Source organism: Curcuma longa, chromosome 3 (genome assembly GCF_044706935.1).
Source record: "Curcuma longa cultivar G26 ecotype Majalengka, Jawa Barat chromosome 3, ITB_CL_G26_1.1, whole genome shotgun sequence".
NCBI lineage: Eukaryota > Viridiplantae > Streptophyta > Magnoliopsida > Zingiberales > Zingiberaceae > Curcuma > Curcuma longa.
The window spans coordinates 11,822,711-11,835,742 of NC_133863.1; the positions used below are offsets into that span (position 1 = coordinate 11,822,711).

Here is a 13,032-nt window from a genome sequence, read left to right on the forward strand (position 1 = left end):
ATTTTATTTAGAAAGAATTGTGTGGAAATTTGACCTTTTCAAATGTAATATATTTAATATTTTTATTTTTATTCTTTAAAAACAGAGTATTATTTTACTGCTAATTAATTACTTATCATTTGTTAATTATATTTTTAAATTGAATAAGAGCAGCAGTTATGTGGGGTCGATATGTGGGGGCCACGGGAAGAGAGGGAGACGGGAATCAGCGTGGGTCAGCGATCTTCTACGCCGCATCATCTCCTTCGTTAGGAATGAAGTAGTTATGCAAACAAGAATGACTTCTAATGCATATATTTAGTAGAATAGACATCTCTAAACTATAATGACGCATCTTAATAAGCAAACAAGCAATAAGCAAGCAAGCAACATATAGCTTCGCCAAGGCAAGATATCTAGTTATACACAATACAAACATATATGCACCAATGGAGTGATTGAAGCCTTCAATTATCATGTTTCATTTGTGATAGAAAAAATAAAAAGGAAAAAAATGAGCAGGGGAAGGAAATATGTTCTACAATACTTCGTCTTCCTGAGGGTAAAGTCCCATGTCGGTTTCGATCGGCAAGGATGGAGGGGTGCCTGGCGGAATGCAAGCGGCTCCGTGCTCTCCGCCGCAGGCACACAATGCCTCAGCCTCTCTGATTGTCCAGTCCAGATCAATACTACCACTGAGTTCATTAATAAACTTTAGGAGTGTGTCGAAGTCCATCTGCTCGCCCATGATTTTATTTCGGTGTCTCTTCAGGATTGCGACACACATGTACAGGTGAAGATGCTCGGACAAATAATGCGTCCACAAAACCTCCCACAATTGTAAAATTTTTTCATATTCAAATTCCCTGCAGGTTCACGACAGAAGGTGAGATGGAATTGCCAATTATAACCCAGTTCGAAAGCTACTGTGTGAAATGTAAAGGAAAAAAATAAATAAATCTGAAGGCCTAACACGTTTACAATAAATGTACATTTCACAATAATGCATTATCAATGCCCAATGGTTTTGAAATAAATGTACATTTTACAATAAGACCAATTTGAAGTGTCATTTTACACAATTAATGCGGGACATGATTTATGGTCCCCTTGTAACTTTCCAGATGAGCATTAGTAATTATCATCATTCATCCTCAAATTCCACATTTTTGCATAGACAGATGAATCGATGTTTGTTAACTTTAGAAGAGATATTCATTGTATTTAGAATTCAAACAACGGCATATACAAACCATTCTAACAAAATGTGTCAAGTTTCCAATTCCTAAAACCTAATCTAAGAGTACTCAATTGAAGAAAAAAATGCAGAACACAATGTCAAGCTGATCCTTTTAAGGAAGAAAAGGATGAAGAAGGCCTCTTCTAATTCATGTGTAGCCACCTTAGCATCTCTCTATATATACACATATCATATATATATATATATATATAACGTATCATTGTACTGAAAATGAGAAATCTAAATTATTGGCCTCAAAAGAGTTCGCTGCAAAGTATTCTGTCAAGTAATTTTCTAGGAAGAATTACAGCTCATGATTATTTCAATAATGAAAGATATGGAGAAAACAAGTTGTGAATCAGAAAGAGCTACAGTTGGTTTTGTTTCCTTGAACAAAAGCAGATTGCAGTTAGTAGATGTCATTCCACATCAATTTGATACACAAGAGAAGAGTTACGGCAAAATTCCATATGATTTTCAATAAAATAATTGTAACCATCTTTATTTGGTAACAATAAAATCTAGCAAAGCAGAATGCATAGAACAATGACAACCCATCAAAAGAATATGCTAAGGATCACATATTTACTGAAAGATTACCTTTTGAACTGTATAAGAATCCAACGGAAACAAAAGAAGTAATTCAAACAATCTTTCTGTTTAAAGTAGTTGTGCAAAGGAATGTCCAAAAGCTCCACAAGCTGGAAAAAGCAAGAAAAAAGGGAGTTCAGGCTACAAATAACAAAAAAAATTTTAAAGCAAGGCTGCACCACAATTCGTTATCCATCAAGTGAATGCTTGCAACAGAAAGCAAACAAGAATACCAATACTACCATATTTTCTTTTTGCAACTCCATGATCGAAAAATATGAGCAAAAACAAACATATCAAAACCAACATGAATTATATTATACATTATTCATTTGGTCTTTCTATCCTAACACTTTCCAGCACCTTAAAACTCTTAAATGAATGAACTTGTTTAGATATAAAATCTTTAATCGTCTTTAAACCTACCTGAGTAGATTTTTGGATTATACATGCTTAATTTATACAATTATACTGCATTGTAATCTGTATTAAGACATAAGGGAAGAAATGGCTTGCAAACACATACAGCTTCGCCCAATCTCTGATATGTTCCTTTGAGGGAAAGCACCATCTTTGATCTTGCTGTGTCTTCAAACATAATTGATTTGAAATGACTTGAGAAAATATACTGCATTGTTATTGTTGCAAATCTTTATTTTTAGGACCTGCTATACTCTACACACCAGCTCACAATTTACTCAACTTATTTTAGAAGCAGAATTGATAAAGTTTGGGTCTGAGTATGCATTGAGTCTTTTCTTAAAATATGCACGAGCTTAATGCTCCCATTTGACATAAAATTGAACAATCCCTGAGAGTTGAAAATGACAAAATATTACATAGTAACAAACTTCCAGTAAATGAGGTTAGATTTGGCCCCCAACTGGAACAGTTTGATGCCTGTGTTGACCTGTTGCACTAAAGATAAAATAAGAATAAGGGTGGTATCTTTCCTTTGATTACCTTTTGACATCACATGACCCTATTGTAGCACGCCTCAGAGATTCACAGTGGAGCCCTGTCAACTACCAATGCCACAAGGGACGTCTCAGCTCGCTCACAAGAGAAGTCTGTCCAACTCTACCTCTCTCTTGCCTCTCGTAACTAGGTATGAGGACAGGGACAACTGAAGGTACCTTGTTCTATTCCCACTTCCACTTACTCCTTGCACCCGAAATCACTAATCCAGTAGAACATTAACCTCTAAACTCCCAAAACTAAGACAATTGAAAACCTAGTTACTAATCGGAGATAAATGTCAAGATCAAGTATGCCAACACTCAACCAAACAAATTCAGGATATAAATCATAATACAAAGATATACATATAGTTTCTTATAAATATCAAGCTGCAACTCAGCAAACATTTCAAATCATAACATATGAATCAAAGAACTGGATATCAGTAACAATATTGTCTATTTCTGAGCAGGAAAGCTCTATGCTTACACTAGGGTTGAAGCTAAAGCAAGTACCTTAGATAAGGCAAACAATTGGGAATGCATTCCACTCTGATCACGATTAAAATTGGGCCCCAACCGTTCCATCAATGCTGTGAAACACCAAAAGGACTCGGACTCATCCTTCATGACATACAATATCGGGGAAAGAAGATCACTCATTCCCTGAAAGTCAATGTTCAGTCAAGCTTTTCTCTAGCAAGGAAAAATGTAATAAAGAAAAACCAACAGAATACTATAAGCACATTTAAAAGAGGTAAAAGAAAAACATTTATGATATAGCGACTAGTGTAGAAAATAATAAATCTAGCAGGTAATAAGTATGCTTACCACAACAAACTTCCAATGTATCCAACAGAGTAACTATAAGCGCATTTAAGATTTATTAAAAAAACATTTATGATATAGTAACTTGAGGATAGAAAATAAGAAATCTAGCAGGAAATATGTATGCCTAAGACAGAAAAACAAACAACCTCAAGAAAAAATCTAATGCATACACAGGTGCAATTTACAATGACAGTGAGTTTTCTTAGACCGATGCAGCATTTTAAGAAGGTAACAGCAGCAGAATGCCCTTGAACACAAGTTGACTCACATGCAATTACAACTACAAAAGAGCAGAATTTGAAACACTAACAACTAACTTGGCATTTATCAAATGTTTAATGAACAATAAATAGAACAGAAACATAATATGAAGGAGATTTCCAAATGGCCATAAGGATTGTTATGGAGAAGACAAGAAATATAAATGCATGAATTTGAGGAAATGTAAAATATCCAAAATAAAGTGAAACCACAAATAATCAGAGAGCAAGATTTTAAGTAACATTGGGAAGAAGAGGCTAAATGTAATACACATTGGAAGATTAACATGCCAATAAGGCACAAGAGAGACCCAATCCAATGCAGAATAGTTAGTCGCTTGATGAAAATCCTCATTCAGTCAAACAGGAAAACAAAACACAAAAGATAGAAATGTGGGACTATCCAACGAATTAGTATTAAAAGAGAACTATAGAGTATTAGCAAACAAATGAAATATATATTTTTACCTGACAGTAACCCAAGTCAAAGTTGTAAAAAGAATATGTCAATAGTATATCACGCAAAACCATAACATTTGGATTATCGTCCCCTTCGAAGTACGCAACAGATCTGTCTGTCCTCACCTTGGCAATGTCACACACCCAATAAGGCACTAGTTTTATGTATGTTGAATTAAATTAAATAAAACAGATTATAATTTTTACCACATCCTTGTTGATTAGACCTTTCCGTTCCCTAAATTTAGAAAATCTTTTGGCTTGTGCAGCAGAGATGCTCTGTAAGTGTAACAAATAGATTAGTCTTAAAGAGTTTTACATAAATTTCCCTATACATAACATCGTGAAGTATTATTTCAAAAAAAAAAAAGGCGGGGCGGGGGTGGGGGTGGGGAGGTGGGGGTGTGGAAATATCAATCCAACTCCCCACAAAAAGGAGATAACAAAATAAACAAATATGACATCTAGACTACAATTCAAGTTTGTAAAGCCGCCACCGCCATGGGATGCACTTGGCCCCAACATAAAGATCCTAAACCACAGATGCACTTGATATAGGAAGAAATGAAGCTATAATTGTAACATTAATGCTAAGTTAAAAAAACAAAACAATCAAGTCATTTTTACCAAACAAAAAGATGCAAAAACCATAATAGCTAAGTTTCCTCACTGTAGAACAGGATTCATCAGAAAATATGTAAGCTGATCTTGTCTGGCACCAACTACCTAACTTGTGAACAAACTTTTTCCCTATACACATTTAGCTACTGCTTCATTTCCCTCAAAAAAGATATAATTCTGTATAAGAATATTGGAGAACAGATCGTATGAATCAAAACAACTAGATATTACTATTCTATATTATTTGTATAATTCAAGGTTTTAGATGATGGTGAGATATTACCTTCCAGAAAGAGTTGAGTTGCTTTGTACCCTACTGAATAGAAGGTGCCATCATGGTGCTTGGTCAGGTTAATACAGTTGGTACATACTGGGCTAATGAATTTTTATAATCATGATTTGGAAACAACCTAATAAAACATAAGTGAAAATGATGTTTCCATAGAGGAGCATATGTAGATTTAAGTGGGGCTATCCTAATCTATGGTTACCATACTGATTCATTGGACAACCAGCAAGCCAAAAGAAATAATAGGTTAGACCGGTTCATATTGATATATAAGAAACACAATTGGATGCGAAGCCTAAGTTATACATTTGGTGAGCTACACAGAACTAGAGATAGTGAAAACAGCAGTCTATAGAATAATAATCTTCCAATATAAAAACACATACCTGCCACTGGGACTTCAACATTTCATACTCAGACTTCTTTTCTGAAGCAAGGTATTCTCTCTCAGCATATGTTGAATCATATTCATTGTATCCGAGCAAGAATTTCCATACCTGCACTCCAGTTGTAAACACAATGACCAAGCATTCATAAACAACTTCAGGTCTTAAATTGAGGTACATTTATAGATGTGTTACACACCTCTTTTCGTAGATTATGTTCAACTCCACCATAAAATATTCTCTCTTTTAGTGCCTTTGAATCAATAATCCGTCCTTCAAAATCAAAGAAAGATGCCCACTGCCACAAGAACTTGAAGATTAACTGACAGAATAAATGAAATCTAGAGAAAACTTGCACTAGTTCTCAATCAGAATAGATGGCAAGTACAATATGAGAAAAACAAAGGACTTTGTACACAAAACAAGCAGATTTTACAAAACAAGCAAATTTTACTTTTAGAAGAAAAATCCACAACTATCACCCTCATCCATATACATATAACCATGTAAATCACCAGCGCTTATAAGGTGAAGATGTAGTAAACGACTCAGTCTTCAGACATCACCCATATTCTGCAGGAAAGAAAATAATAATGAGGGAAAATAGCAGCCTGGACAGTTCGTTTGTGGGAGCAATAGGATTGACAGCCTGTGTAATGGGGAGATTCCTCCCAACATCAATTAGATTGGTTATTGGCTAAATTGCAGTGAGTATATGGAGGAAAAACGGCTCAGCCCTAACTCTTCAACATCAGTGACCCAGGATTCACCCACCACAGCATGCGCATAGGATTCAGTAGGACCAGAAGAAGAATCAGATGGTGTACTGAGTGTGACATCTAAGAATCCAATAGTAGCAACACCAACAAGCAACTCAGCACCAAAAGAATATCAAATCCGAAAGAAACTGTGTTGACCATGATCAATATTATCAACACAGGATTGAAAACAGAGAACTAAACTCATGTTCATTTAAGTTGCACAATAATCTTGGGAAGACCTACCTTTCTGTCAAAGAGTGAAGACATTTACAATAATTTATACACAAACATATTATTTTCTTGAAATAAAATTAGGAAATATTATCTAATAATTAAATCAAAGTTAACACTAGCACTTATATGAGATTCTATGCTACATATAGCCAAATTAATTGGAGCATTTCCAAGATCTATATGAGAAACCCTTTTTGTTGAGAGGGGATTCTTCAAGATTATGTAGATTTCCTTACAAGCAGATAAAAAAATTGTTTATCACCATAGAACACAGTTGGAAACCTAGAGATAGATTTTTGTTCCAAAAAGTGTATCATTTATCAGTGGCTTCAAACCAATTGCAGTCACAAGGAATCCTCAGGCACACAAGTTATGATTCACAAGCAAATATTCATGGCTCATAGCCAGACGTTTGCAATCACATTGAAAACTCAAGGCTCTTGTTGAAATCAGTGGAAGTTTGTGATCACATTGGACATTAGAGATTTGCCATGAGGTTGATGTATGTGATATTTGGCAAGTGAGGTAAGGAGGATAGGGTGGCAGGCAAAATTTGATATGATAATAAAGGGTTTAAAGATCTCATGAAAGGAAAGGAAAAAAGACATTTGAGGACTATTACAGTAATTCTATTCATTTATTCTACCACATCTTAAACAGATTAAGCTTTCAGTAAGTACACCACAGAAGACCATGATGCTAAAAAGTAAATACTATGACATACCTCCTCAAGGGACAAGGGATCTTTTCTTTGTTTTCCCCAAATAAGAGGTAACTTCTCAAACTGCAAAGATAAGTAATTATGAAAAAAATAGCTTCAATAGCATAGTGGAGTAGAAAATGAAAAGGACTCGTTTTGATTGCTAGTAGAGAGGATATTGGATCCTTGACCTAAAACCATATTTAAGTATGATGTTGATGATAAGGATGTAAACTCACTTTTGTTTGAATAAAGCTTTCTAATAATCAAAGACAACTGTAACATGCTGAATCAGGCTGAACAGATGAGTGTCTCAACACTCAACCTCATTAACCTATGGCATTTCTTTTTGTGTTTTTTTAGTAAAAGAACCAAGTGGAAATAACTCGTATTTCTGCTAAAGTGATATTTGCATATGATTGTCATTCTCTTGTTAGGTATAAGACTATTTGGAGTCAACCCAAGCAATTGATTTTTCAAGGTCATCAAGCAGAAAAGAATAAAAATTAATGTAAGAACTGTGTAGTTGATCTTTTGATAAACCCCCTACCAGCTCTATCTTTTGAGTATCCATGACTGTATTTTGCACTCATATCCCATACACTAGGAAATGGTTTCTTTGAATGAACACATCATAGTAAAGATGAGGTAGTTGATGGTTGAAATGGAGAGAACTTCTAGAGTAAAGTGTGATTGAAATATGGCCCTCAAGCGAAAAGGAAAAAATCTTACAAGATTATAATATGATTTACAATACATTATGCATCAATGTGTTATGTAGTGAAACAATAGCGTGTAGAAATTCATACTATAGGAAGGATGAGAAACCTAAGATGATTAATGGAATTACCAAAAAATCTAAAACAAAAATTATTATTATCTGGGAGAAATTAGGAGCAGTCCTAATAGATAATAAATTGAGATAAAATCTACCAAGATAACATGGCGCGTGGAAAGAATAATGAAGACTAATAGAATCTATTGAATGAATTGAATCGAGTAGAATCTAAGCTGTAGGAGGTAAAGCAAGACAAAAGAAAACTCTAGTTAATTACTAAAACATGATTAAAGTGATTTGAATGGTGATATAGCATTGCAAACAACTAAATGGTAGGGATAAAATTCATATAGCTGTTCACAAATAGTTAGAACTGCCCCAGTTTGTTTAAGATGATGATGATGATAACATGAGACTATTGAGCATAAATTTATATACAGTTAAACATAAGCAACAGATGTATTTATAAAATTCAAACTCCTAGTAGAATGTGTTTGCCCAATACATGACTGATGTATTCATAAAATCCAAACAACTAAGTAGAATGTGTTTCCTCAATATTCAAGTAACAACTGTGGCAATCAAGCACAAAAAACTCAATTCAGAGATTGAACAATATCTTCTGAGGAAATCCAAGTCAAATTTCTTCTTTCCTCATTTTAGACAATACGTGAAGATGAAGTAAAAGAATTGAAAGAGTTCCTGCTACATCACATGCAACCAGTCCAGTTTTCTACTGATCCAAATTACAAAGAATCTCAGTTTATGAAAGTTACCCTCGCCAATCAAATATGAATTATCTCGATTGACCTGACCCATCATTTTACTTTTTTATATATAATGAAAAGATATTCTATTCATCCATATTATATCAGTAAATATTTATATATACTAGTATAACATGGGGTATAACCAGTTATCATGATTCAAGAGTATGACTAAGTCATTGTGCAGTCTCAAATGGATAATTTTAACTGGTCAACCAATCTATTAATACACCAAGATAGTGATGTATCTAAACCATTCTCTGTTAGCAAACAGGACCTATCAAATCCATGAAGCCAATAGTGTACAGGGTAACTCAAAAAATCTGTATTGCTTTATCATATGTGCAATTCCCTAAAAGCTCAGAAGATGTTTGACGCAAGATTTTGATACTAAGTCATAGCGATAATATAACTCAAAAAGGGCCCTGTGAAGAAAATGAAATACAAAGATGACATTTGTGTACTTCTTATCAAATAGAGAACTATTGACTCATAAAATAGCTAACACATGTTATTTGCATCACGATAAATTTGTTGAATATACATAAATATAAATGAACATAGCTAAAATGATTTACCTCCAAAGGATCTGAATCCACCTGGACCACATTTGTTTTTTTCTCATCATCAGCTGGACTAATTGCTGGGTTAAGAGATCCATAATCAATTTCATGTTTTTTATCATGAGCGTTAAGGAAATCACCATGATTTTCTCGGAATAGATGAGAAGTTGTTTCTCGGGCAAACTTGGTGACTAGAGAAAATTTCTCTAGGACTTGAATTGAGATATCTCGAGCAGGATCATGAGACTTTTTTGGATGCCTAGCATACTCAGAAATACTAGAAGAAGTACCACCATAGTTAGCTCCATTTGCCATCTCTGAATCATCAAGCGAAGAAAAAGAATTGCTTGGTTTGTGCAAAGATGCTCTATTTGCAACAGCCCTCGGCAGCTCTAGAGATGAAAGGGTCCTCTGCAAAAGTCAACAATGATACATATAAAGCTCAGAAAGGTAAAGATGTTAACTGTAGCAAAGTAAATGTATAATAACATTAGTCATTCAGCATCATTTTAACTAAGAGAGGGAAGATAATCAAATTATAGGAGACTGAAATTGACTCTTATGAGAATGAAGTAATTAGAGATAGTAATAAAAGGAGGTGATAAAGAGAGAAAAATAAGTTAGCTGAAAGGAAATAAAGTTGTCTTAATGGATTAGTAATTGTCAGATGACTACTATGACTTGCCAAAAAACAGACACTCAAATAGACTAACCAAAAATAAGAAATAAAGAGGGAATAATCCATTGAAAATAAAATGTTGGTTTCTTAACTAGATATATTCTAAGGAATGCAGCTTAAGTGGGTCAGCTCACATTGCTCTATTACAAGAATGATGCAAACAAATGGCAATTTTATAGGCCACAACTGTTATGGTGATAAAATACTCGAATAGGTATTGATCACTAGCAAATAAAATACTCGAATAGGTATGATGACTAGCTAATAAAATACTCAAATAGGTATAATGACAAGCAAACCAATGAATTCATTAAAAATGTAAAACAATTAATTCAATAATTAGACGGCAGGACAAACCTGAAGGGGGTCCTGAAAATCATTAACAAGAAAAACATTTGCATCATCAACAGACCTGAAAATAGCATCAACACATAAAACACAATCACACAATGGTAACGTGCATAAAAGCATTGTAGATCATAATGTAACTTTTAATGTGAACATTAGCAAAGTTTTATTCTTTTACAGTCACATTAGCAAAGTTTTATCAGAACTGAAGATGTATAATAGGTGTGAGATAAAGGTGTCAAGTGTTCAAATTTTTTGACAAACACATTAAAGTACTTGCATAAATCAGTTTTTCTCACACATCCTGCCATGCAACTCACAAATGGAAAATAAAAGGTGCAAAATTAACCAACATTGCTAGTACATTATTAACACACAAGTACCTTGGCTAAATAAAGATCTAATAACACATACAATTTTTGCTTAAATGCAATTTTTCCCCTGCTTAGTTCCAGTCAGCCTTCTTTGAGGAAATCACTTGGAACACTTCATTACTTCCAAAAGGAAAAATTTTGTCTTTTAGTCTTACACAAATAAAAAAATATAAAACATGTTTAAAAAATTCTCTTTTCTGAAATAACTTTAATATTCAGAAATATATAAGAATATAATATTCCATCTAATAACATAATGTTTAAATGATCTTGATGTTGTAAATAAAATGAGCGATGGAAAATTTCATCATTAAATGCTTGTCTCATAGAAAAAACATTGTTGTCAAATGGAAGACAACTTTCAAGTTATCATTGCTTTCACCCTCATTGTCATTGTGTAACAATGTAAAAGAATTTGTTCATCAAGTATTTTAAAACTAATGGATTTCAAATCTCTATAGTTACACGATTTATAAAGATGGCCTTTTCACAAACAATCAAATGTTAGCCTACTCACTAGGTTGCATAAGCATACTTTGGTTAGAATTGGTTGGTGAAAAAAAATTAACCAACCACAAATTTCCATGAAGCAGGTGGAAAGCGATGGTTCATAAAATCAATCAGCAATTTTATATATATATATATATATATATATATATATAATTTTTTTATATGAATATCATTTATGTTTATTCAAAGCAATATTAAACTAATTTCAAATTTTAAGAAATAGCAGTAAAGAATTATGCTTGATTTCAATCCTTCCAAAGAAACACAAATGAGAAATCATTCCTGCCGTCTCACCCTCCTATTTCCTTTTTCAAGATTGGGCTTCTTTCCTAGGGACTCTCTAGCTTGAAAGAAAAACAGTGTAAAAGATTCTGAAAAGAAACCTATGGCTGGAACTGTTTGCATATGATGATATAGTGAGATAATACTCAAGGCTATTATTTGTAGTGGGCACAATTCCATCCTTGAGAAAGTAGTTAGTTTTTCAGCTTGTATTGGGATAACAAGGATATTGTATCTGTTTCCTGTTTTGCATTGGTAACAATGAGTAAACTTGTCAATTGTCAGTATAAGTCTGACACTATGGTTAGACAATATCAATAAAGAAGGTAAAAGATTAAAGAGAGAGAGAAAAAAAGAGATAATCAAGCAAGAAAGAAAAAAACAACTGACCTCACGATAAAAACATGTTGCTTCAAAGTAGCGAGAAATTCACGAACCCCACCATTGTAGAAATAAAAAGGAGGATACGCAAGCCCTACACATGTGCAGTCATTAAATAATGTTGTATATTATCAGCTACGCTGTTTTTTATCAATAAAAAAAATTCCCTTTGATGCTTAACAAAATAAAAGTTATGTTGATAATCACAGGTTTGATAACAAAAAACATGTGCTAATAAAAATTCACCTGATGAAAGAACCACGATTACATATTGCCAGCCAAGAGCTGGAGTGTGCCTCCGAATGGAATGCACATCACTCAGGAGAAGTGACTTAACCGTGTACAAATTCCTATCTACATGAAAGGGTAGCATAGAGCTTAAGTACACAGAAGAGTACAACTACATCTGATTCTTTAGCAGAAACAACAGCTTAAATCACCTCTTTCCAGTGATATAGAGCTTGAACCTTGCCACAACGTGTCAGCCCCCGCATCAGTGCTTGGCTTATAAGGTATCCACGACTAAAACCGATGTGCCAATGAAAATTAAAACAACGAAACTTAAAGCAAGCAACAAGCATCCATACAATACTACAAAATCCAATACCGTAAAGAGTACAGAGTATTACTAGGAACAAGGATGGTCCTTGCTTAAAAAGAAGCAATCGCCCGCTGATGCGCTCTGAGGCGTACTGCGTGGGGTGGATCGCGACGTTGTCTTTCGAATAAACGACCTCCATTGGACCAGACTCGCTGGTGATGCTCTTCCCCGAATCGATCCTCATCATGCTCGTCGAACCCTAATTTAATTCCACGCACACAAACAAAAACACACAAAGAAATAAGACATCAAACGAGAACAAGATAACAGGAAAAACGAACGATTAGCCGGAGACCGATCGTTCGATGCGTACAGCGTATTGGGAAGCGGCGGCATAATCTGAATCGTCGGAGAGGTCATGCAGCTCTGCTTCGTGCATCGCGATCGCAGTGGGGAGAAGAGGACGCGAGGAGAAAAAGGAGAAATGGCTATTCTGGAA

General features: G+C 34.3%; 1 protein-coding gene across 1 annotated transcript; it reads right to left on the minus strand.

Annotated features, from left to right (window-relative positions):
- Positions 1-345: 345 nt before the first annotated feature.
- On the minus strand, positions 346-13,010 carry LOC141825109 (uncharacterized). The gene is made up of 15 exons (XM_074712502.1): positions 12,907-13,010; positions 12,622-12,792; positions 12,433-12,514; positions 12,239-12,346; positions 12,002-12,086; positions 10,455-10,509; positions 9,434-9,829; positions 7,335-7,394; positions 5,815-5,913; positions 5,616-5,726; positions 4,527-4,598; positions 4,329-4,445; positions 3,286-3,435; positions 1,820-1,920; positions 346-845 (listed from the first exon to the last, which is right to left on the minus strand). The coding sequence occupies exons 1-15, from the start codon at positions 12,970-12,972 to the stop codon at positions 518-520; spliced, it is 2,001 nt and encodes a 666-aa protein (XP_074568603.1). The 5' UTR covers positions 12,973-13,010; the 3' UTR covers positions 346-517.
- Between the last annotated feature and the right edge of the window lie 22 nt (positions 13,011-13,032).